General features: G+C 34.2%; 1 protein-coding gene across 1 annotated transcript; it reads left to right on the forward strand.

Moving 5' to 3' along the window:
• Positions 1-12,977: 12,977 nt before the first annotated feature.
• On the forward strand, positions 12,978-27,415 carry LOC125653402 (OTU domain-containing protein 5-B-like). The gene is made up of 10 exons (XM_048882842.2): positions 12,978-13,582; positions 14,226-14,319; positions 17,879-17,943; positions 18,582-18,738; positions 18,906-19,054; positions 20,247-20,309; positions 20,968-21,099; positions 22,143-22,380; positions 23,379-23,489; positions 23,681-27,415. Exons 1-10 carry the CDS (start codon positions 13,169-13,171, stop codon positions 23,800-23,802), a joined length of 1,545 nt encoding a protein of 514 aa, XP_048738799.2. The 5' UTR covers positions 12,978-13,168; the 3' UTR covers positions 23,803-27,415.
• The last annotated feature ends 362 nt before the right edge of the window (positions 27,416-27,777 follow it).

Here is a 27,777-nt window from a genome sequence, read left to right on the forward strand (position 1 = left end):
TTAAGTTTAACGCAGTGTTAACTCCTAACCAAGTGATTAGCTAACACAATGGTTAAATTCTGTTTTTCGAAAGCAATTTAACACATTGGTTAGTTAACACTGTGTTAACCGAGTTAACCACTTGCTAATCATTTGATTACCCATAATGCACATGTACTTCCTATGTAAACAATAAGAATGCAGGAGTAAATAAAAGTCTTGTTTGTGGGAGATAGATGATGAAATGTTCATGTATTGTTTTGTTTCGAAATACATGGCAGTGACTGTGAGCCATGCACTTATACTTGTATAAATGTATTTATTAGTCTATTCGATTTGAATAATCATAGAGGTATTAGATATAATAATATATACTAGGCCGTTAGAAGCCTAGTTGAGAAAAACGGTGCCTATGTTGTAGAAAGCAGGCTCATTGCATAGTTTATCAAAGTGGTGGTTTATAGGGAGTCCAACAAGTTGACTTCACAATTGTCTGAAAATACCTGACAAGCCAAAACAAAATAATTTATACCCCCCCCCCCCCCCCTAAAATGAGTTGTTCTGTACGAGCCGAACATAAAATCCTAAGTTGCGTGATGGGGGAGGGGGTCGGTTTGATCCTTTATCAGTAAAATATACGGGTTCAGTTCAAGCTTACATTTCAACTACCAGTCACTGGAGCTATGATATGAAAAAGGGGGGTGCCAGACTTTGCATGTAAAAATAACAGTAAACGTATGTTGTCAGAAATAAGGGGGTGAGGTGCTACATGTTTTAAACTAGGAAATAAAACATATGGTTTTCTATATTGTTTGATTCATAATTGGACAAAATTTATGGGAGGGGTTTAACGACGATGCTAGTCTATAAAAAATTATAAATTTCTAAGAATATCTAACTTTCTTTTATTTAATACTCTTTAAAAGTCTTATTTCCCCCAAAACAGTTAATATATTCATGAAGAAAAGGATAAATAAATTTACCTTATGATAGTCTGTTCACATACATATCTATAGCATTTTATATCTATGTTCTTTTTATGCATTCATTTTAATATTCTTTTTATTTTAAACATAACACTTGATCCACCACTCCATTTCTACTAAGGGAGATTAATCTGGAATATCACCAATGAAAAACTCTTTTTCCTAAGTTTGTGTTAACAACTATTCTGTATTAGCCTGAATTGAATACTGTTCTTATTAGATAGCCTTCAACAAAGAAAATACTTGCATGTACGTTTCATGCATGCAGATCTTCATTTGAATCAGTTGTAAATGATACAAGGGATTTTCAAAAGGTCAAGGCCAGTGCAGACGATAGTGTTTTTAAAGTTGGTGTTTCAATGGAGATTATCATCATGAACTAAGGGCCTGCATACGCTTTGACATTTGAAAGCCAAAAATTAGGTAAAATTACATCTTAAGCATGGGTCCTGTTGCAGGATTTCATATAAGTGAATATAATACGAGTTTTATTGACCACCACCCCCCATTGAAAGTTTATGCCGAAAGTATCTATAGATGCGTGCAAGATATTGCCACTGACAGAAAAGTGTAACACCATCATCCAACTGTACTAGTTTTTTCCATTAGCTGTTCCCCTTAGGTAAATTTTATGAGATTTGAGGAATATATCAATTTATGACAACATAAACAACACACCGTAATAGTTCAGCATCAATACACACCTCACAATGTCTAAGCCTTTGAAATTTTCATGATTTTTGGTCTGAGGCGGACAGAAAATGAAGTCGATGGCTATTTTTAACCACTGTGTTGAGACTTAACACAGGTACTGGAGGTGGATTAAAGTTAACACAACGTTAACACAGTGTTAACGCAAACTCGCATTTTGAAAAACAGTTAATCACATGGTTAACTTTAACACAGAAGTTAACACCGAGTTAACTCTGTGTTAAAGTTAACCACCTTTCGAAAAACCAGGCCATGTACTGCAAACTATTATCAAAAACTACACAGAAGGGCAGCGTAAACGTTATTTTTTTTTTATAAAATTGGCGAAAGGGCTTGACAGTATGTATTGAAATAACCTAAAGAATACCAGTTGAAGTCGTAGGAAAACCAACTGCATTTTACTTTGACTTCAACTATGATGTAAGCACATCAACAGGCACAATCTTTAGTTTAAGACTATTTTCAAAGGAGTGCAAGACGACCCAAGATCGTAACTTTAATGTACAAATGGTGGGATTTTATGCCTCAATAGCAGACCTATTTTGGTGAAAATATTCAACCAAAATGTGTAACAATGTCCTTAACTCTTCTAAATCCGCAACTGTAAGTGATAATTATTGTTTTTATTACAGGTATTATCCTGTCTTATTTTGAATGAATGCATTTTTCTATTACAGGTAATTCTGAAAATATTTGAATTGAGAGAGTTATCACTCCAGTATCTAAACATGCAAAAAGTTAAGTTAGATACTATTCCAAAGAAACAGAACATCAGTCAACAGCAAATTAAAGAAAGAAAAACCTGACATTCGAAAGAGAAAGTCTTTGAATTGGTTTGACCGCATATTTTCCCTGCAAATCTGTATTGAAGAATATATTAATAAAAGGAAACAACTGTTGCTTAAAGAAAAATTGAAAGATGTAGATAACAAACAGTGATCAATGAAAGATGAAGATAACGAACAGAGATAATTCTAATACCCCCTCTAAGCAATACAAATAGAGAGTTGGGTAAACACAGACCTCTGGATATACCAGAGATGGGATCACGTACCTAGGAGGAGTAAGCATCCCGTGTCGGCCGGTCGCGCCCATCAAGGGCTCTTTATCTTGATCAGGTAAACCGAGTTATTCGTAGTCAAATCAGTGTGCAAAGAACAGTCTAACAATCGGTATGAAACAAGTCAGACAGCATCTGACTCAATGACTGGTTGTATTGGCAGACTAAATTGTTTTAACGACAACAGATCTGCAAAATGCTGACTTTAAACGAGACTACTGAAACTCCTGCACCATCAACTTCTTTTTCAATAGCCTGCCTCGATTTAAAAAGTAATTATACTCAGATCAAACTCTTACGTATTTAATCGTTTGAGAGACAGAAACACCATATGCAAGTGATATTGGAATGTTGCTGCTATGGGAAGTTGAAGATGGAAAAGCTGAAAGTTGGGTTCTTAGTTTGTCGTAAATGTCTATTTTCAATAAAGTATTTAAGCGCTAAGCAGATGTGGAGGACGCTATGGTGTCTTTTATTTCAAATTCACTGTGATATATGAATCGACATCTGAATTATTGTTCGATATTTCTCTTCTAAATTCGAGTTGAAGAGTTAAAGGCCACAGGAAGACATTTTTCTTCTCACGTAGAAGCCCTTGAACAAACTCTGCCTCATAAGAATATAAAATCAGGCCAGTCAACAAAAGGAGCACAATCCATGCCCATGGATTTCATTCAAACTTTTGGAAGACCTGATCACCAAAGACTACGAAGGCATTTTCAATGAGGAACTCTAGCATATTTTCAATTTCAACTGCAGGATACTTTGTACAAAGAATCAGAGTGGTGTTTAACAAGGTAACTTTTGATGATTTGGATGACTGATCACTAAATACGAATATTTCCTTTTTCCATTCGTGTTGAGGAAGCAAGCGTCTAAATATCTATGATGTCAAAAAAGTCTAGTCGTCGATTTATCGCGACGAATTGTCGTGTATAGTGTTAAAAGTCATCCGTTTTTATGTTGTTGATTTGAGAAAAGATTAGCAATTTCAAATTTACTTAAAAAAAAAATCTTTGGAATGTTTAGAATTTACATTTGATTTATATCACATTTGGCATTTGTTGTAGCACAGTACGTTTGAAGTTTCTCCTTCACAGCTGTTAATATTTTCGTGAGGAGCAAAACTAGGGGCTTGGTAGAACATTTACTCGATTCAGCAATATATTTTCATTTGTAAGTGTTTTCGTGAAGTTTGGGAATCCAGTATAGATACAATAACACATATCCATCCATCCCATTGACTGGGATATTAAATTTGTCTAAACCGGAAGCATGATTTTATAGAATTGCATGTTTTGAAAGAGCAGTTGAAATATAAGTACGATTACCAAATATGGAATACAGTTGTAATAATGAGCCTTACAAAGACAATGCTGTGACAAGCTTTGTCAGCTAGAACCAAAACATAATCCTAATGTAACCTATATATATTTCTTTTATCACTTCTGGTTTACTAAACACAGAGGGATAGATGGTATGTACTTTTGTTGATTAACAAATACGAAAATTACATATTCTGCTTATACTTTTAATTCATTCTGACAAGGTATCAAGTTCTTTTTCATATTTAGCCCATCGCATGGCATAATCCTCCACAAAATTAATGATAGAAATGAAATTCTGTCGCCAATTGAAAGACCAAGATTCTCTGAATTTAGTACCTTTTAAAATAAGTTATTTCAGGTCCTCATTTTTAACTATATCATCACCAGTAATGCCATGTCCGGCTGAACTATAGTTGAAAGAAGAAGAACAAAAACATGGAGGATTTTTTATAAAATGGTCTATATCTAGGTACTGCACAGTTTGCATGTACATATTATGTAATTGAAATAGATTAGACGAATTTGGCTCCACTTGTTTGGCACGCTGTTTTTGGCTATATTTGGATCTAAATCTTCATAGTTGTTTCGGATTTCGGGTATTTCGGTTGGGCATCGCTGGGGAGACATTGTTTGTCGAGGTGCGCATCTGGTGCATCAAAGTTGGTGCCGTATAAGTTTTACATTAGATGCAATAGTAGAAGCATATTTGTAGGAAATACAGGGAGTTGGCTTAAACTTGAAATATGCTCGAATACAAGACTGAACATTTTTATGGCGAGGAATGTTGCTTATGTTGACAACATCAATTCCTTTGTTAGTTAATTTGAGTTTGTTAAGGAATTGGTGGCATGTTCCGAAAGGAATATCATCCATAACCCACGGCGGTTTCAACACTCATAATCATAGAATTCAGTCTATATTCTGATGTTCAAACATCCAAGCATGTACTAGCTTCGGCTTTTTTCAAAGAACGTATTCAAACTCTCAATGGAACAGAGTAAAATTTTGTACGAATATGACCCCACAGTGAGCTCGAAATAAAGGACACCACAGAGTCGTCCACTTCTGCTTCATACTTAGATATTTTATTGAAAGTAGACATTAACGGCAAACTGACAACTCAACTGTATGACAAACGGGATGATTTCAGCTTCTCCATCGTCAACTTCCCACACTTATGTAGCAATATTCCATTATCACCTGCATATGGTGTTTATATATCTCAACTGATTCGATATGCAAGAGCTTGTTCTGGGTATAGTCAGTTTTTAAATCGAGGCAAGCTACTGACAAACAAGTTGATGGTACAGGGATTTCAACAGTCTCGATTGAAGTCAGCATTTCGCAAATTCTATGGTCGTTATAACGATCTAGTTCGTCAATACAACCTCGCATTGGGTCAAATGCTGTCTGACGTGTTTCATACCGATTGTTAAGCCGTTCTTGGCACACTGATTTGACTGCGGATAACTCCGTTTACCTGATCAGGACATGGGGCTCACGGCGGGTGTGACCGGTCAACAGGGGATGCTTACTCCTCCTAGGCACCTGATCCCACCTCTGGTGTGTCCAGGGGTCCGTGTTTGCCCAACTCTCTATTTTGTATTGCTTATAGGAGTTATGAGATTGATCGCTGTTCGTTATATTCACCTTGCATAGTAAGACAAAGGAGATACAGTAAAAACACTATCTAAACAATTGTAACAGTAGCAAGATGATAGATAAATGATTCCATTGTCGTAACATCGAATTTATAAGAAAAATTAAAGATGATACCTATTCCTGAAGTATTTCAATATTCTATGATCTCAAAACATCTAAAGAAAAGGTGTACTAGGAGTCTCATAACTTAACGATGTATACTATCAAATGAACAATGTTCGTAAATTGAACAAAACTGACAATAAACTCTGCTTTACGGTCTGTCCAATTCTTTCAAATGAAGCTATCTAAAATCTAAATTTAGATCTCGATCACAGAAGAGCATGTCATGTAGGCCATGTTCAGACGCAACGTAATTTAAAAGGAATTTAAAAAACACACTAAACTCATAGAGCTACGTGTTAAAGGTATCAATCATTGCTTTATTCTCATAAATATACAGTCATACATTACAGAGAGGAGGTTAAAAAATACAGAATACTGCATATACAACATGTACAGGAATAAATTCTTTTATTATATACTATGAAAAACTTGGAGAAAGATTAAATCAACCAATGAACATTACCAGGGATTCAAAATTTAATCTAATAAGATCATTAAAGCTACGTAAGATCCATATTTTTCTTCACAACAAATAGAAATTTACAGAAACTTTTACTGATGCATTGCAAGATTTGATGATGTAAATAATTTGTAGAATTCTATAATATTTGGATTCTTTGATAAATTTTACGACAATAGACAGTTTCTGGCAATTTTTATGATATATTGTGTACACTCAAAAATGTAATGATATTTGTCTCCTGCTTTGTTTTGATTACACAAATAAAACACACTTCGGCTTCGAGGATTATTATTCCATCTTCCACATTAAATGGGTAGTTAAAACTTATTACATCTAAAACATAAAATTAGTGCGTTATTTCGAAGCAGAATAGTGAAATGACTCTCGAATATCAGAGAACCTTTGAAAAATATTTAATCTTCAGCTTTTGGAGAAAGATAAATTTAACTTCCTGTTTCGCCCAAATTAGAGGATAGAGAGATTCTGTTATCCACAAATATGATATAGTCAACACTCATTTAATATATTTTTTGATAATTGGAATTAAATTTTACCAATTTTGTATAAACTAAATGATTTGTTTTGAGGGATAATCTAACAATGTTACTAAAGAAATGAAGTTTGGCACAAAACGCTAGCATACTAAAAGAGGGCATCTCCCAAGTTTCTCATGTATCATTCCATTTGCTGTCTCCATACTCAAACTCATTACAAACATTTAAATGCATTTTTTTTCAATATTTTTTTAACTCCATACCTTGCATCCGTATAATGATATTAGTTGTATTATTTTGTAAAATAAGTCTAACTAACAATAAATAGATAAGTTGTGTTCTTACGTCTTGCAATCGCGTTAAACATTGCTCTTGTGGCTTTATTAAAATTCTATCTTTTATATTAATTTTAAAACTTCCGGAATTTATAAACGTTACACCAAGGTATCTAAAACTGTCTACAACTTCTAAATTGGAACCACCATATATGAAGGAAAGGTAACTCTTATTTGCATGTCCCTTGTCAAACATCATAATTTTAGTTTTACCTGCGCTAGAAATCACAATAATAGTTACAGCTATTTAGAGTGTTCTGTAACTTTTCAGGTGATTCGACAAATATAAGTGTCATCAGCATATAAAAGAATCAATAGTTTTTCGTAGATGTGCAATTCATTCAAGAACAATTCGGAAATATGTTGCAAAACATCAACAATATTTGTTTCTAAAAATGATTCCAAGTCGTTTCAATATATGGAAAATAGAAATGAGGATTTTTCACCCTGTCTTACTCCCAGTTGACATGAAAATGGTTCTGAAAAATTGCCATTTAAACTTTATTTGTGCTTTTATTCCATCATACATATTATTATTTAATCTAAATCATTTTTCTTCAATGTTACCATTTAGCACAATTTTATTCCAAAGACCTATTCTCCTAACAGAATCAAATGCTTTCTCGTCATCGACAAAAGCACAATAGATTTTCTTGTTACTAATTTCAAAGAGCTCTATAATCACAATATAAAACGAATATATGATCAACAGTTGACTGATCTTTACGGAATACCACCTCCTTCTCTAATATTAAATTACAATGATTTACATATCATTTGCATATTATTTGCATATCATTAATTTTCCATTTGATATAGACGTAAAGAGTTTTTCAATATAACTTAATAAAGTAACAGGTTTGTAATATTGGGGGTCATTTACATTGCCTTTGCTTTTATACAGTGGAATATCTGTCCGCATAGCCATTTCGAAGGAAATACACCTGAAGCAAATATCTTGTTAAAAAGTTACAGATATATGGTGGTAAAATATGTACAAATGATCCTTTAATATATTCGTTAATAATATCACCACAACTTGATTCATTTTGTTTGAGAGATTTAATACATGTCTTAATTTCTTCTTGTGAAATTATTTCGTTAAACTCAAAATACGAAATATTAAGTAATTGCTCAGGAGACAAAACATAATATGGTACGTTATCATTTTTTTCTATATTTCAGGAAGTCAGCTCCTGAGCTTTTGAGCGCAACTGCGCTGGGTGATACAACTAAGTATTTACTGGTTCAAAACTGATCCCATTGATGCAAACATATTACACATCTATTACAGAATACTATCCAGTTAAAAAAATTGTATCAATTAAAATTTTGAATGGGTTTTGAAGGAACTATATAGTTCGTGGCGGAGGGATTAGTTAATCAAAAAGTTCTAAATTTGCCTGATATTACAGTTTATGTTTCATCCAACATATCTTCTATTTTTATACTCCTATACGCGTGTATTTCAGTTTCATAATTTATAATACAAGTAGTTGGGACTTTTAACTAGTTCAAATGTTACAATTTATTAATTTCGTTGATACATTTTTCCAAACAGAACAGCGATTCTTTAAAAAGTTTAAATTAATTTACTCAAAATTCTGTATGAAAATTCAGTATTTTCGCCATTAATTAAAAAAATTAGTCTCTAACCTCCACTTTTAAAGTTGCATTTTAAACTTCAACACAGGATCTTGAAACTTATGGGAAATTTTAGAAATTGACATTATTCCTAACTATGTCCTTTTAAACTCTCAAATTTGATATCTTGAATTTTAACGTATATCAAGTGCAAAAAGGTCAGTATTTATATTTCTATTACTAGTATTAAACTCTTTTTTAGACGGTGGCTATTTACAGCCACTGACTTATGCTATCGCCATCGGCCACAGTGGGCGAGGGACTCTAGCGGCGGAATTTTGCAGGCAAAAAATCAAGAAAATGGATTTATTTTTATTATCAAAATCATATGTGTATAATTGTAAAAAGTATTTGAAAAGCTTTTTTCACTGTTTTTTTTTTTTTTTTAATCCCGAAATACTGGTATTTTACTCGGTTCATAAATATGCATAAGATAACGGTGTCGTAATCAAAGTCGTCGCCTTCTCTGCCAACCTTGAATCTGAATGTACTCCGTAGAAGCCGATGTGTTAATTAAACATGCTGAATGACTCTACTCTAGATGTGTCACTAAACATGCTGAATGACTCTACTCTAGATGGCTTTTTGATAACTCCAACATTCTATTAGTTGATAATTTTTATTGAAAATTCCAAAATTTCAGATAATTATTGAATAATGCGTTATATGAAAATACTTTTAACACATGAACAATTTTGAACTATTTAAAGATAAGAATAACTAATTATTTAAAATTAAAAGTATATGTGAGAGAAAATAGAACACAGATTTACAGAAAGTCGGGAACATACTCAACTGAAATACAATATGCTTTGACTGAGTCAAAATATTTTGAGAACTTGAACACTATATTTTAGAAAATATATTTTATGAACATCATGCATTTGCAAATCTATGAACATGAAAAATATTTTAATGATTAAATTAGAAGGAACTTATATGAACATATGAGAACTTTTGAGAGTTTGATAAATCTTAATTGAGATTACATGACTGAAATGTCATTTGATTGAGAAGTTGACATTGCATGTATATTTAATATATACAGGAACAAAGACGACTAAGACACTCTAGCTGAATCAAGATATCTTCTGAAAACTCGAGAATTCCATGAATTATTTTTCAAGGTGTAAGGCTTTATGATTGAGAATTCTAATACTTCAGCAATTAGAATATACGAGAATTTTTTTTATTGTATGACAGTAATCAAAATTTTAGAACTATTTCAACTATATGAGGCATATTTGAGATATTGTTTGAGAACTTCACGAATCTATTATAAGTCATTTTGGAACAACATGACAGAGCGCGAGAACAATCTGAAGCGCGAGAACAATATGGAGATTAAAAATTCATGTAAGAATATTTTGAACACATAGTAAATGACTTATTTGAAATATCTTTTGAAAAACAGTATTCATGTACATGTTATGATATTAGTTTGTCCATTTCATAAATAGGGGTACACAATAAATCCTGCTTGTCAGGTAATTCGATCATGAAACAAAACAAGTTTAATACCTTGATCTGTAATGAGAAAAATAGCATGTTTCTTCTGAGTTTGATCTCTACGTTTTGAATGGAATCACATGGCTATTTCGAGATGGAAAGACCACAGACTCTGATGCAATTCTCCATTTTACACGGTGTATGATCATTCTCAAAGTTTTGAAATATTCCCTACAAGCTCAAGAGGAAAACAGTGCATGGATATGAGTTTCATATTCCTCTATTCTCCTGAGAAAACAAATTTACTCATTCAAAGGACATGGTCTTCATTCAATTTTGGAAACTGCATTTTAAAACCACATGTATACATGCTTCTTTTGGATTTAATAAACTATCTATTGACTCTTATATCCTGTTTTACCATTATCAAATTATTATTGCTACATTCCTTATTCAGGTAATTACTATCTCTGTACTGTTTTAAGTTCACCTGAGTTAAGCTTTTCGCAACCCACGCCATCGTCTTTCAGTACTATCAGTACTTTGATTTTATCTGTAGTGTTAGAAGACATGATCTTATTTACCTATCTTATGTAATGATTGATTTATGTTGCTTATGCTGTGTTGTGTTGATACCAACAGACAAATCGAGATTATTTCAATCGAGTGGGGATCCGGGTTAGAATAGGTCCTCAATACCCCCTTGCTTGTCGTAAGAGGCGACTAAATGGGACGGTCCTTCGGATGATACTGCAAAAACCGAGGTCCCGTGTCAGTGAACAGGTGTGGCACGATAAAGATCCCTCCCTACTCAATGGCCATAAGCGCCGAGCATAGGTCTAATTTTGCTGCCCTTCACCGGCAGTGGTGACGTCTTCATATGAATGAAATATTCTCGAGAGAGACGTTAAGCAATATTCAAACAATCCATTGAATAAATTTTGAGTACAAAAAGGTCATGTTTAGAACACTGTAGCTCAATAACAAGAGTTGCGACAAAAAGTTTTTCTTTTTAACTTTCTAATTTTCTTCTATGTAGCAATAAAAAAAATACACTTAATTCCCAAAAAATTTACATTACTCCAAAGAGCAGGTGCGAACCTGTTTAAATTCATAATTATTTGGGTTTGATGTCCTTCAGTTGTTTAATTTAGTTTTCTTTTTTTAAATGTCTTTTTTATGTTAATTTACCGCGCTTCTAATTATAAGTTTTTTTAATGGATAATTTTCCTCAATATGCACGTCTTCCTTCATATTGTAATACTGGAGCAGCTGAAGATGAAATTCATTTTCTATTCAAATGTCAAAAATACAACCATCATAGATAATTTTAAAAAAGAAATTTGTAAAATCTCAGACTTCAACTTCAGATTTTTGTTCGTGAAATCCAGGCCAGATACATCTAATATGTTCTATCTAGAAATGCTGTGGGGAAAATAAATCTAGATTACATAATCATAAACCTATGTACTATTTACAGTAAAGTTCTTATAATACTGAGTAAACTGATGAACATCCTTGATATGTTGGGCATGTGCCATTAAGTATTTGTATTTGTATCATTATCACAGGCACCTGAAGTATGGATATTACCCCCCCCCCCTTTTTTCTTCTTCTCTGAAATGTGTGAATTCCCGGTCTATCTCATCCCTCTTTCGATTCATGTAGGCCTAATCGTTTCACGCTTTATGTAAGCGTTAGAGATTGGCCTTCTACCGGTATAATAAAAGGGGATGAGATAGACACCGATTCACACATTTCAGAGAAATTATTGCCACCAAAAAAAAAAAAATGTTAAAAGGAGGGGGGTGTTAGTAATATCCATACTTCAGGTGCCTGTGATCATTACTTGGCCTATTTATCATTATTATTATTATTAGAATTATTACTCTTTTTCTTAATTGCTGTTTTGAAATACTTGATAATATCAATATAAACGGTGCCGAGTTTAGTTTATAGACACGGATAATCACTTATTTCTGAATGAAATAACCTAAGGTCTTTTCTGTATATCCAGGATTCAGAAAACAACTCAGTAGTTTAGCAGGAGGGAATCATTGTCGCAAGCCACGCCTATATTGTCTCCGTTTACACTACGTCAAGTGTGGTAGGATTGGCACTACCGGACTCAGTAACCGTGGCTAGCCGGTGAGGAAAATCAACATCCAGTGGTTCAAATAAAAATTCCTCATCCATTTGATTCATCGGGGTGGGAGGGTTCTTCATTGAAACATAATTAGGGGAGTTCGGCTCTGGGTAATCACAATAATGTTCTTTTAAGGAGGTATGCTACACCAGAGAAATTTGGTATGGATGAAAAGTGGAGGATATGTACAACAATATTTTGAAATTGAAAACTTTCAAATTTACTTTATTAAGTAAAATAAAACCGCAGTTTTAGTAGAAAGCAATCCGGACTGAAAAACATGTTTTAAAACCCCTGTTGGACTCGAACCCGCAGTCGACATGCTTTTTTTCCCCGTGTAATTTAACTGATTGATTTATATACTTTTTTAATAACATATATGCTAACCCACTGAGATACTCAGGCGATGGTTTTTTTAAATGAATAGACAAATATTACTGATATCTATAATTTCATCCATGTTTTAAAAGGAAGTCAGCCCTTATGACGATGTAGACTTAATTAAATGAACTCTTAAGAAATAATTTTATGAGAGAAAAAATATTTTCAATACTTTGATTCCATCCCTAATTGATAAAGGTTTTGATAAAGTCCCTTTGTTATGAAAATCAGTTTCCGGTAAAAACCAAAATAAAAACGTGACGTCATAATACCAGTCGCCATTTTCTTTTAAGTTGGAAGTGTTATTATCGAACGTTTGTTGTGTATTTAGTAGACAAATAGGGGTTAATTGTCATTCCCTTGTCATATGATATAGGGAACTTTAACACGTGTAGTCAAGAGTATTTGCTGACAAATTAGTAACAATGACAATTCTACCTAAAAAGAAACCCGGGGCTTCGAAGTCCGAGTGTGAATCTAACGAGCACCAGAGCGGACATGCAACGCATTCTCACCAGCATCACCAGGCCACGACGGACGCTCGGCACGAAAAAGCCACACGTTCCCGAAACTCCCCAACCCGCTGGGTTCCGTCGACGGCGAGGGACGAGAAACTGACCAGTCACGACCCGGGGGGAGCCTTTGAAGGTCACGAGGGAGTTAACAATAAACGACGTCATCGTTCCTCCCCCCACAGGACGCACGCCCGGAAACACCGTGTTCACGCCTCCGCCACGGTGACTTCTCGCGATTACCAGGCTTCTACTGAGTATGAAGAGACGGGGTACAACAGTGGAGACGAGTATGTCCCTCCCCAGCACCCTGACAACGTGGAGGAGGTGTGCTCAATTTCCTACTTTATCCAATACTTCTCCTCATTACCTTGAAGGAATCGTTAAAATTTTGTTACAACTGAAATGAGGATTCTCTATTTTTTTCAATTTTCATTTTCATTTGGAAATACAGATGTTGACAAACCTCTATTATTAGTACATACTGAGACTCAACCTATAGAGTGATGTCATCGACCACAACCACCAAAAAAAAAAAAAAAAAAAAAGTGCAATAAAAGGTTTTTGGTATTACTTCAATGAAATGTACAACACTATTTTCATGATAGCACTTAAAAGACTTAAATACTTTCAAAATTAGTTTTGGGGTCACATGATATGGTGACCTGGAGATATGTATACATGTACAAAATTTGCTGTCACATCTTAGCATGTGATTGTCCATGGAATCTATCGAATATGCATGTTGAGGACAAGTTGCAAAGCACAAACCAGTGTCTGACTTTTTATTTTCAAAGCATATTTTATTTTATATTTCATCAGGATCAAGGAACACATCTTTAGATATGATTGTTGTTTAACATTCAAGTTTAAGATTGTTTAGTATGGTTGTCATCTGAATTTGTTGTTAAGATCTTGATAGTCATAATTTATCATGATTGTGATTCAGTTTTTGTTTTGCATTTTTCAGCTGGAGGCTTGGTTTGAGAAGACACTTAAGGAAAAGAAAGGATGGGTCATCAAGAAGATGGGGGAGGATGGGGCTTGTCTGTTTAGGGCTGTCGGTATGTTTATTGACCGGGTCACCCGGACAGGGTTCGGCATGTCTGTTTAGGGCTGTTGGTATGTTTTTAGAGTGGGTCACCCTGAGAGGTCTAGGATGGCCGGGGCATGTCTGACAGGGCTGTTGGTATGTTTATAGACCCTGAAAGGATGGGGGTGTATCTCTCTAGGGCTGTTGGTGTGTTTATAGACCCTGAGAGGTTGAAATGAATCTGTTTAGGCTGTCAGTATGTTTAGAGACATTGAGAGGTTGAAATGAATCTGTTTAGGCTGTCAGTATGTTTAGAGACCCTGAGAGGTTGAAATGAATCTGTTTAGGCTGTCAGTATGTTTAGAGACATTGAGAGGTTGAAATGAATCTGTTTAGGCTGTCAGTATGTTTAGAGACCCTGAGAGGTTGAAATGAATCTGTTTAGGGCTGTCAGTATGTTTAGAGACCCTGAGAGGTTGAAATGAATCTGTTTAGGCTGTCAGTATGTTTAGAGACCCTGAGAGGTTGAAATGAATCTGTTTAGGGCTGTCAGTATGTTTAGAGACCCTGAGAGGTTGAAATGAATCTGTTTAGGCTGTCAGTATGTTTAGAGACCCTGAGAGGTTGAAATGAATCTGTTTAGGCTGTCAGTATGTTTAGAGACCCTGAGAGGTTGAAATGAATCTGTTTAGGGCTGTCAGTATGTTTAGAGACCCTGAGAGGTTGAAATGAATCTGTTTAGGCTGTCAGTATGTTTAGAGACATTGAGAGGTTGAAATGAATCTGTTTAGGGCTGTCAGTATGTTTAGAGACCCTGAGAGGTTGAAATGAATCTGTTTAGGCTGTCAGTATGTTTAGAGACCCTGAGAGGTTGAAATGAATCTGTTTAGGCTGTCAGTATGTTTAGAGACCCTGAGAGGTTGAAATGAATCTGTTTAGGCTGTCAGTATGTTTAGAGACCCTGAGAGGTTGAAATGAATCTGTTTAGGCTGTCAGTATGTTTAGAGACCCTGAGAGGTTGAAATGAATCTGTTTAGGCTGTCAGTATGTTTAGAGACCCTGAGAGGTTGAAATGAATCTGTTTAGGCTGTCAGTATGTTTAGAGACATTGAGATGGGAGGAGCCCACTTGTGGCCTTTGTTATGTATATAAACCTTCAGGACATGAGGCTGTCTGGTAAGAGCATTTAAGGAGGTAGTCTACGTAACATTGTCATATCGGCTGACTTCCATTTTAAACATATCAAATGAAAATATATATATCAGCAATATTAATGTATTCCTTTCAGATTAAATTGCATAGCTGAGTAGCTCAGTAGGTTAGCACATTGACTGCTGAACTGTAAATTGCGGGTTGAAGTCCAGCAGGGGTTATAAATTTTTTTTCAGATTGCTTTCTACTAAAACTACATATATTTTTTTCCCTAAAGAAAGTAAATTTTTGAAAGTTTTTAATTTCAAAATACTGTATATGTCCTCCACTTTTCATCCATATCAGATTTCTCTGGTGTAGCATTCCTCCTTAATATATATTCATAAATGCTGAAAGGCCAGACTGTACAATGTTAGTTTTGCATATATATAGCAAATTGGGTCCAATACCCGGGTTCCCTGTTTGATTCATGAGACTGAACATCACAATACTAGATCAAAGAAAAACTGAAGAATGCGAGAAAATGAAAGTGAAAGTGAATCTATCATCAGGAGATCACTTAAACTATCTTGTAAATTGGTAGTGTATAGAAATTAAAAACTTGAAGGTTTCACTATTGGAATGTGTCACCAACAACTCCCACAAAATAAATGTACAAACTACACTAAATTCAGTTGTAAAATGGGAGCATGAGAAAACATTTTTAGGCATTTCCAATTTTGATATTACAGACTGTGTAGTGTTTTTACTAGACTTAAAGGAACATGGTATTCCAAGAATCAAATATACACTTTATCCTGTTTATGCTGTGATGAATTTTCAAAGGCTACTGTGTTATTTTCTAAATTAAGTATTTACTTTGTCATTATTTGTGTTAGCCTTTGGATATGCACAAATTTTGTTTGGTGAATCTGAGTTTAATCATATGTCACCACTTTTAATTGTCAACTTTTTTTTGGAGGGGGGGGGGGGGGGTATGGCACTGCACAAAAAGGGCCTGGTGCTGCATATAAACAATTTGACCCATCTTAAATTAAGCATTTATTATTTCTTTTATATCAAAGGTAGGGGAAAAACTTATTTAAGATCTATAGAACTGTTTCTGGCCCTGATTCCGCTACATTTCTGGTGCTACATGTAAATATCGGGCCTGGGATAGGCTTAGTTCAGTTTTGATTCAGAACAGCACAATTCGGTTCATGTTGGGTTCGTGTTATCTAATGACAGCACAAAAATTTACAATTTTAATGAGTAGCATACTTAATTTAATTCTGTTTAAGTTTTATATATATATCTATATGTCATCATTGTGTGAACATCGTATCTATTTATAACTGCATTATATTATAAGTTTGATAGAAAAAAGAAAACAAACAGTCTATTAGAATGTTAAAATGTTAATGTGCAGCATGATATTTGGATTATTAAACAAAACTATAGTCAATCTAAAATGTGTGTGTGTATATATATATATATATATGATATTGTTTTCATTTATATGTTAAAATTCAACAATTCTATTAATTGAGAGTCTTTGAAAATCTCTCCTTTTAATGTTGATTTACTGCTCTCTCTTATTAACTGTCTAAACATTTGATTTGTCATTATCTATGATGTTGATTTCACTCCAGCACTAACAGAAATGTTATATGTCATGTAAAGATAAATTTCACTGATCTAGCGAACCATATTCTGTTGGTATCTAAGTGGTGAAATGGCTAAATCTTAGCACAGTAGTGATTTATATCTCTGTTGCATAAAAAGCCAAATGTTCTGCACATAAAATGGACGCCATATTTGTTGTTTTTGGTGTATGTAAAATCTAAACCAAACCAAAATCCATAATTTATAATCAGAGCATCGAATTAAATGGTATGAATGATTCAATCGCGGTGCACCACACATCCCTAGAACAGAATTTGGTATGATCATAGGCATTCAGAATTCACTGTCACCATATGCATATTAGTGAAATGGTTTTAGGATTCTAGTGGTTAAAAAATAAGTTTGTAATAGTTATACTCCCAGTACAGTGTACATGAACTTTCAAACCTATCATAACGAGGTTGTTAAGGAAGATTTTATACCGTTTGATTATACTATAGACTATGTGTGGAGTATTTCATGTAGAGTACTTTTTTATACCGTTTGATTATACTATAGACAATGTGTGGAGTATTTCATGTAGAGTACTTTTTTATACTGTTTGATTATACTATAGACAATGTGTGGAGTATTTCATGTAGAGTACTTTTTTATACCGTTTGATTATACTATAGACAATGTGTGGAGTATTTCATGTAGAGTACTTTTTTATACCGTTTGATTATACTATAGACAATGTGTGGAGTATTTCACGTAGAGTACTTTTTTATATCGTTTGATTATACTATAGACTATGTGTGGAATATTTCACGTAGAGTACTTTTCTGTTACAGCTGACCAAATCTACGGAGATCAGGAAATGCATGGCGTTGTCAGGAAACACTGCGTGGACTATATGGTACGTACAAATCTCTTGTCTCTCTGTGGATGGCATGAAATACTTGATATGATACATGTTACAAATCTCTTGTCTCTCTGTGGATGGCATGAAATACTTGATATGATACATGTTACAAATCTCTTGTCTGTCTGTGGATGGCATGAAATACTTGATATGATACATGTTACAAATCACTTGTCTGTCTGTGGATGGCATGAAATACTTGATATGATACATGTTACAAATCACTTGTCTGTCTGTGGATGGCATGAAATACTTGATATGATACATGTTACAAATCTCTTGTCTCTCTGTGGATGGCATGAAATACTTCACATGATACTGTACATGCTACAAATCACTTGTCTGTCTACAGTATGTGGTACTTATTAATCACCAGTCTTGCACCACAAGAGCCATAAATGATTGCTTTGTCTCTGTGTAAACAATCTCAAGGTTTCTCATCAAAGATCTTCATTATGGTGTTAATGATAAAAAAAAATATTCAATTTGATAAAGCTGATATATTGTAAAAAAAAAAAAATAATAATAATTGAAACTGTAGGGATTTCTTACAGCTTTGTTTCAAATGTTGTTTTTGTTCAGCAAAAGAAAATCTAAAAGCAATCCTAGTGCATTTTTGTTTTTGATTTCAGTTAAAAAACTGTGACTACTTTTCCCAGTATGTCACGGAGGATTTTACTACGTATATAAATCGAAAGAAAATGGATAATTGCCATGGAAACCATGTAGAGATGCAGGCGATGAGTGAGATGTTTAATCGTCCCGTAGAGGTCTATCAGTATAGCATAGGTATGTCTCTTTACATCTCTCAATAAATTCAAATTCAATATATTTCTTTCATTTCTTAATTATTTATATATATAAATTACCGAACAAATATTTCTTCTGATTTTTTTTTCTTGATGATTAAAGACATTGATGCTTTCTAATTCCTGTTGTTGTCTTTGGAATTGTAGATCCGATAAACACATTTAATACTCCTTATAAAACTGAGAATGAACCTATTAGAATCAGTTACCATGGAAATGTTCATTACAACTCCATCGTAGATCCACTTAAGGCGACTATTGGTGTTGGCCTGGGACTTCCCGGACTACAGCCGGGGGTGAGGACAGAAAATATTCAATGATAATGTCATGCTGCTGTTTTTATATGCCCATCTTTAGATGGAATGTATTATGGTACTACGATGTCTGTTGGTCTGTACGTCTGTTGAATTGAACATATTTTATTGTCAATGTATTCAAGACAAAGGATCGGGCACAAGTTCTTAAAACTTAGAACGCCGCTGTTCAGGGTTTTCTGTTTCTATTTTTCATTTCTATGTATTATATCAAGCAGAAACTTGCTGTGTAGCTTTTTTGTGGGTCACTCTTGTAAGAGTTTTGCCCCTTTATTTGAAAATTATATGAAGGGTTCATGATTTCTTTTATAGCTTTCCAGTCAGGATCTTATGTTACAGAGTGTGTGTATGGGTATTGATGATATGCATATGGCAAGGATTTTAATTTTCTTAAATTTTTGAGAAAATTACACGTTGTCGACCTTTGTAACTTTTGAGGAAGTATTAGAAATCGAGTAAATGGTTTGTCTTTCACAGATTTTAGTTAAGGCATTTGTAAACAATTGCAGATGTGCGTATTACAAGCATTCTGATTCTCAACAATTTCCTAAGTTACTTTGATGTTTGAAAAAATTACAGGTTGATGAAATTAGTCAATTGGGAGCAAATAATTTGCTCATAGAACTCTTGGTTTGTTTATTGAGCTCCCGTCACAGTTTTGAATAAGGACCTTATTTTCATACAATTCTAAAGAAAGTATATCACAGTTTATGATGGCTGATACTACCTTCGGTAAAGTTCTACAACTCATGGCTTAAGAAAAACATCCTTCATACATGTAAGCTTTGTCAATGGTGTATTATGTATGTTTTTCTGGTACATTTGTTTCTGTGGGTAATCATTTCATGCCAAATTGTGTAGTATGCCTTTACTTACATAAAACTCAATGCTATAAAACTATAGTTAGATAATCTATTTAATATCCCATTTTAAATCTCTCTCAAGATTTGAAAATTGTTGAAATTGCTTATAATTTTTCATACTTACTGTAACCAAAAACCAACTTTTATTTCGCGATTCATCTGTGGTAAACTGGTTCACAGAGAGTAATTTTCGTAATCAAGCCTTCATTACACACAAAGTTTTCTCACACACGAATAAAAGTTGGTTTGCAGTATTTAAAAAAAATTTCACCAGTATCTTGTCAATTGTACAGAATTTCTCTGTTGTGTAGCTTGCAGACAAGGTTCAAATGAGGGATGCTGTCCGGCAATCGGAGGACGTCCAAATTGAGCAGGTAGGTTAAGGTCATCAGTAAAGGTCATATATAAGTGCATACTGTAGATAGGGTGTTTTATTTTACTTACATGACATTCATACTGAGCTTTGACAGCTTTAAACAATATTTGAAGGGTGGAACAGGACAAATTTAGAGTGTTTGTTAGTATAGGTAACATATTCTTCACCAGCACTTGTATTTAAGATCTGGACTAAATTATTTACTCTGAAGAGGTAATGTACCTGGAAGTGTGTTTTTCACCATTACACTGAATACCAGGGATAAGCTGAGGACATGTTTATTTTTGTAAAACATCTGTTTGATGATGTGGAGTGTTTCCTTTGTCAGTCATTGGAATTTTGTGTATCTAGAGTTGATTATTACTCATGTAAGTTAGAAAAGTTTTCACACAGCGTCTCTGACAGGGTTGTGAAGTCTTCTTAGGGTGTGGATCAGTTACTAATTTAATCCCCGGAAGATGGTAGAAATTATTAATCTTAAACAAATATCGCTACATCTCCCAATTTCATGGACTAAGGCGTGGCATGAGAGTTATGAATTATGTGAGCTATAAAGTAGAGCACTTTACATGTGGAGGTTATATCACCTAAAGTTAAAGAATAATTTTTTTCAACAATATTATGAATCAGGGATAATTATTTAGATTTTTTGACAGACTATGTTGGAAGACAAGCTGAGAGAAACTGACTGGGAAGTTACTCAAGAAACCATTGAAGAACAAGTTGCCCGTGAATCATATTTACAGTGGCTCAAAGATAACGAAAATCACGCTCGCCGGCAAAGCTCAGTAAGTAGAACGATCAGTCCCTGAATCGTACTTAAAATGGCACAAAAATAGCAAAAACCACGCCGGCAAAGCTCAGTAAATAGAACGAGCAGTCCCTGAATCGTACTTAAAATGGCACAAAAATAGCAAAAATCACGCTCGCCAGCAGAGCTCAATAGATAGAACAAGTAGCAAATGAATGGTATGAACAGTGGCTTATCAAGCTTGACAACAAAGCTTGGTAACTAAAACACTTACCTTATTGATTGTACATTTTGTACCTACAGTGGATTAGAGAAAAGACCTAAATACCACAGGAATTTAAAGCAAAATCTCAATAAACAAAACTTCCATCCCACATGATAAACATTTATCTTTCACTGATGGTGAGAGTTTACCAGGACTATATACTCTCATGGCATTAGTGCTATCCATGCACAATATCTTTACATTCAGGTCACACTTATAAAGAGTGTCTTGTCTGAATGTGTTAGGGTGAATTGAGGTACACAATATATAATATATAAGATTTTATTATGTTTGATATCCTCTGCTAAGTTGTAAGGAAGGTAGTTGGACATTGGTGGGTAGGTAACACTGATGTAAAATCCATCCTCTTCAATGTTGCCTAGTGGTGATGGGACTCCAATTTTCAGTACTTTTGTTTGTTTGAGTATCATGCACTGAAAGTTTTAGGAATTTGATGCATGAAACTGGTACCTGTACTGTGGAGTCATTTAAATTTGTGGGGGACAATTTTTTTTTATTCCCAAAAAACAACAGTTTTGCTGCAATATAATTTCGTGAATATAGATGTCCATTGTGATATGAAATTCTTGGAGTGGAGGTACCCATGAAATCCACAAAACGTGAGCCCCCTCTGCAGAATCTAATGATTTCACATTATTTTAACATTCATAATTGGATATTGATGCTATTTTGTTTAGGTATACTGATTAGATATTAAAGCTATTCTGGTGTTTTTATGTAGCAAAGAAATACTGTACCACAAATGTAAACATTTTAAAATGCTCCATATCATCCATTTTCTGTCCTAATTTTAGCCGCGGTCAGCCAGTGCTACCTGTAGTTCTTCCAAGGACAACCTGTACAAAGAGCTGGGGTCCCCTGAACTCCTGTCACAGGGGAGATCACCGAGAAACAGGAGCAATCCTGGGTCAGGGGGCAGTAGTCCCCAGCGACTGGACGCGATACGGAGCAACCCCAGCAGCCCAAAGCAGGCCGAGTCGGCTGGACAGAGCTCGCCTATACCCACGTGTTCAGGGTATAATCCACCGGGTGGTAAGTATACTGTAAATAATCTGGGACAGACACATAACAGAATCATAGAAGCATGTGCTAGGTATAATGTTCCACGTATAATGTTCCACTTATAATGTTCTGGATATAATATTCCAGGTACTGTATAATGTTCCAGGTATAATGCTTGGGGTATAATGTTTTAGGTATAATGCTCTGGATATAATTTTCAAAGTATAATGCTCCGGATGTAATGCTCTAGGTATATTGTTCAAGGTATAATGCTCCAGGTACATTGTTCAAGGTATAATGCTTGGGGTATAATGCTCCGGATATAATGTTCCAGGAATAATGCTCCGGGTATAATGCTCTGGGTATAATGCTCTAGGTATAATGCTCCGGGTATAATGTTCAAGGTATGATACTGATGATGATGAGTTCGGATGTCTGTTATGTGATGCAAATCAGTTTGTGTTGACATGATGTAAAAAAAAAAATCTTAATTTTCTAATTGGGTCTTGGTACCATATTGTAACTTGTTGTTTGATGTTTAGTATGAATGTTAGAGCTGTGATTTTTTTTGGTTAATGAGTTCAGGAACAGAAGCAGTAACTTGCAAAAAGTGAATTTATTCTCAGAAATCGTATCATGTGTCTGTCTTGAGATACTTCCAGAATTTCTGTCAGCACGTTTTTTGGTGACTATAATAGAGAAAGGGCATGTTTTTATGACAGGAGTATGTCTGGAGTTATAGGAGTACCTGTAGATATTTAAGAAAAATTAGATTGGCATGTTTTTATGGAGTCAAGTTTTCATGGTTTGAGAGGAAAAAAGACAGTTCCTGAGATCAAGAGATTTGTGATGAAATGGGGAGAAGTCTCTACATCTTTAGTCAGTGTAACTCTTTTTTTTCTCACGATTTCATATGAATGTTCATACCACGAAGTCAAATGGAACAACGACCCTTAGGAAAATTAAAGATTTTTAAATACTTGTAGCCGAGTTGTCAGAGTCATTCACTACAGCCTTTTCTTATTTAGAGTCAGACAGTTTCAACAGTCTGGGGGCAACTGGAGGGGCACAGGATCTGACTACAACCAACTTCATTGAAACCTCTTCCTTAATGAACTGCTACAATTCTGATATGTATGGTAAGGGCCTGTTCAGTTATACTGTAATCTTCTATATCAGAGTTCTCGGATTCAATTGTAACTTTACTATTTATTTCTCTGCTCATTTGTATTTCTATGTTGTTTTTTGAAGGCTTTCTAATTGGACAGCATTTTTAATCTCTCACCAAGTCTTTCTGATTGGATGCTGTTTTTTTCATTTCTTTCACTAGGTCTTTCTGATTGGATGGATGAGGATGACATCATGGCTCAAGTGATTGCCCAGTCCCAGAATGAATACCTTAACAGTTTTAAGAAGTCAGCCACATCCTCGTCACCCAATCCAGACAGCTAACGCAGGGCGGGCCTAACTTAATCATTTTTTACAATTCTACACATTCATTGTAGCAGCTCTGGTTTATATTGCTTATAGAGACTTCTAAATTGACAGAAAAATAAGCAGGTCTTAATCCTTGGCCATTTTATTTCGCAATTTAGAGATATCTGAATCGCGATTATAATCAGCGGGGCCCAAGTCTCAGGCCATCATCTTTGCAATATTCCAATAGGTAATTGGATAATTTTGATATTTTAAACTAAAAAAGTGTTCCACTTTAAATGATTTGGAGGTAAAAGTTTTACATTTTGAAATCTTGCTGAAGAGTGAAAGACTGGTCAGATGACATGGATTTAGATCGTTTTATAGGGTCATTACACGGGATTGTGTGAATATAATGTAATTATAAATACTGTATACTTTACATGCAATTTATTCCAAATTTGTTTATCATGTGATTGTTTTGTTAAGAGTTTTTGTTACTATAAGTTTTACAATATATCTATATATATATATTGACCTATAGTTTGTCCAAAGAGTGCTAGAGAAATTTGTAGGAGGAAAATAAAAGTAATTCTGATATTTATTTTGATTTGTTGCAAGATTTCACTATCATTATACAAATATTATGAAATGACTAAAAAGTTACCAGAATTTTGTTGGCTTTCTTATTATGTAAATTAAAAATGCACATGCAGACATGCACACACACAAATACACATTATGGTGTAGAGACGGAAATGAAAAAAACTCTATATTGTTGAATTTAATAGTTAGTATGTAAGATACTGTGTTTATTGCCAGAGTAGAATATTATATGAAATATATTTAAGAAAGCTACGATTGTCCCGAAGATAAGAGTGCACTTCCGTGTAACTTGGTAGTTAGATCATTTTCTTCTACAATGTTTGAATACTAGATGGAAGATGATTGAAATCATGTACATTAAAACACAGTCACAGCAAACACACTTATAATGGATTTCACCCATACAGTGAAGTGATTTTTATTACCTGTAGTTTTAAAACATGTTTATAAACTTACTGGATATAACAAATTATGTCTATAAATAACCATTCAAACTTGCTCTTCCCCAGCACTTAACTATAAGCATGTTTTACTGAAGTTTTAAGAGATATTATGAACTTATTGGGTATAATGAATTGTCTCTATAACAAATCAAACTTGTTCATCCCCAACACTTCTCTATAAGCATGTTTTACTGTAGTTTTAAGACATATTGTGAATTTACTGGATTTATAACGAATCAAACTTGGCCCCCCCCCCCCCCCCCCCCCCCCCCCCCCCCTCTCTTTGCTATAAGCATGTTCTGCTGTATTGAAGTAGGAGAAATTTTGCATTAAGGGGGATGATGTTTTCGATGGCTGATAAAGGTCTGTATTTTACGAAATGGCATGTGGAATACATGGAGGCGATGTAGTGGATGTTTTTACAATCTCGCGGGGTAAGCTACAATGCCGGTGCACATGTTAAAACATATTCAGCAGGTTACTAGGGAAATAACATGCAGTTACCATGGAGAAAATGACCATATTTTTTTCTGTCATTTTACTAAATTCACTTTGTAATATGAGAAGTGCATGTTTTTCTGTTGTTCACCTTTGAACATGTAATTGAACCTGATCTTCAATGACCAATTCTGCTGTGAACACCGGATTACCTTGTGTACACTGGGTACAAAGGCATAGAAAGTTTGACCTACCTCAATTTTGAAAAAGTAACGACTTGTATGTACATCAAACTTTGGTTTTGATCTCGATTAATACAATATTACATTAAGATGTGGAAATCACAAATATTTTAGAAACTGTTATTTTATGACTTTTTCTATTCACAGTGTTTTGAAAGCTATAATTAGGGGTTTCTTTGGGAAGAAAATTGCGGATGGCAGTTGAACAGAATGCATTGCATTGTGCAACATCCTTATGTTTGTCAATTGACATGGCGCATCATCTCATTACAATAACAATGAATTTTCTTAAACATATTGTAGAAATATTATGACTTTCAAATTAAGAAGGCCAAATATCGGTAGGAAATTTAGGTATAAAAAACTTCATAGTAATTTTTTTTGTATCACCATGCCAAGTTTAATTCCCTCTCCATGAAATGGTTGGGGCATATAGTGTTACTTTATTTCAATCCTTAAATCATAATTCAATTTCTATTCATTATTTCTGCAATAGAGGCACATTATTCAACTGAAATTTGGTATATAGACACATCATGAGAATATCCAGGTTATATTCTTTATGTGCACCGGTTGAATGACTTACAGAGTTGTGCCCCTTGGATTTTGAAACTTTCACAAAAATTCAGTCACAACCATGGGGTCGACATTTTGAATTAAAATTTGGTATATAAATACATCATCAATGAGAATATCCAGGTCAAGTTCTTATTTGGTTATAATTGAATAATTTTTTTACAGAGTTGTAGCTGTGGACTTAAAAAATTTCAAACAGTTTATAGTTTCCATCATGTCATGCAGTCATGTATGGACATTTTGTATTGAAATTTTGAAAATATACAGGTCAAGTTTGTATTTGGTACTATTTGAATAATTTTTGGAAGAGTTGAGCCATTTAGACTTTGAAAGATTTCAAACAACTCTCTTATATCGGTCATATCTTCAATTTAAATTTAGGATGTAGATATATTATGAGAACATGCAGGTCAAGTACTTGTATGGGTTGAGTTGCATAACTTTTGGCAGAGTTATAGTCCTTTGGCAGAGGATTTGTGTGGCTTTAATACATTTAGTTATGGTATGCATGTAATGCAGTATTCAAATATTACTGTGTGTCCCTTAAAAATTGTATTGACAAGAAATAGTCCATCAGTAGGGCATATATGTATAAGAAAATTTTTAGAATTTGGTTGGTTTTTTTTTTTGCCTCATATCATGCCAATTTTATTGCATGTACATGTAACTCAGTATTCAAAAATTACTGTATGTCCCTTAGAAATTGTATTGGTGATAATCATAAATTGTAAAAATCATCAAAGATCATTTGATACTTGTTTAACAATTTCTACGATCGTTGTGCATCCATCCCCAAAGTAAACAAAAAAAGGGAGACATAATTATTATTGATTTACGTATTCTCCTGCAATCATTTCAAATTAATATATAGTTTTTGTTGTTGTTTTTTTTTTTAAATTTCAATAGACTACAACTTACAATGAAGAACAATAAGTTTTAGATGTGTTTGTGTGTAATTGTGTAAAAGTACGTAGGGGGCATGTGTCCTAGTGTATAAATGATCATTAGCTTTTGTTTTATTTGTTGCCCCGTTGAATGAGTCCCTGGATTTTATATTATTATTTTCTTTCAATACCTGTTATGTTTGTTTTATACAAAGGCATTGTGGTCCAAATGATCTTAATTTTTTTTTTAGGTAACCATGGTAAATGAGTAGGGTATCATGTCTTCTTTCTTTTCCTTTATGCAGAAATACTCCACAAATGTCTGGATGACTGTTACATGTGATTATAATGATATAAAACTGCATACTATGTTTCTATGATTACAGTGATTACAATGCCTTTATAGCATATGTATGTATGTATATTATGAAGAATATTAAATTATTTGGTCATTCTGTAATCTCGAGTCATCATCATTTGCTAATGATCTGTCAGATTTGTAAATGGCCGTCAGACTTTCGACTGAAAGGTCGTGGGTTCGAGTCCTGGCCGCGGCAAGGCCGACGTTGTGTCCTTAGGAAAGACACTTTTACATGAATTTCCTCACTCCACCCAAGTGTAAAAGGGGTACCTGGGTATAGACAGTGAAAGATATTGTTAGAATGTTAGTGCTCTAGCGCTTGTAATGGCAGCTTGCACTGTATGCTTCCTAGGAGGCTCAGAAAGTTCTAGATTGATATAAGGTCTGCCGGGGTAATAATGCATTGTAAAGCGCTTTGAGCAGCATATGCTGGAAAAAGCGCTATATAAAAGCAACCATTA

Source organism: Ostrea edulis, chromosome 7 (assembly GCF_947568905.1).
Source record: "Ostrea edulis chromosome 7, xbOstEdul1.1, whole genome shotgun sequence".
Lineage (NCBI taxonomy): Eukaryota > Metazoa > Mollusca > Bivalvia > Ostreida > Ostreidae > Ostrea > Ostrea edulis.

Bases quoted from the DNA above. Each gene is read 5' to 3' on its own strand.
- LOC125653402 (XM_048882842.2), top strand. From the start codon at position 13,169: ATGACAATTCTACCTAAAAAGAAACCCGGGGCTTCGAAGTCCGAGTGT. The intron at 14,320-17,878 runs GTATGTTTATTG...TTTCTGTTACAG, and splicing joins TTGTCTGTTTAGGGCTGTCG to CTGACCAAATCTACGGAGAT. The intron at 21,100-22,142 runs GTAAGTAGAACG...TCCTAATTTTAG, and splicing joins ACGCTCGCCGGCAAAGCTCA to CCGCGGTCAGCCAGTGCTAC.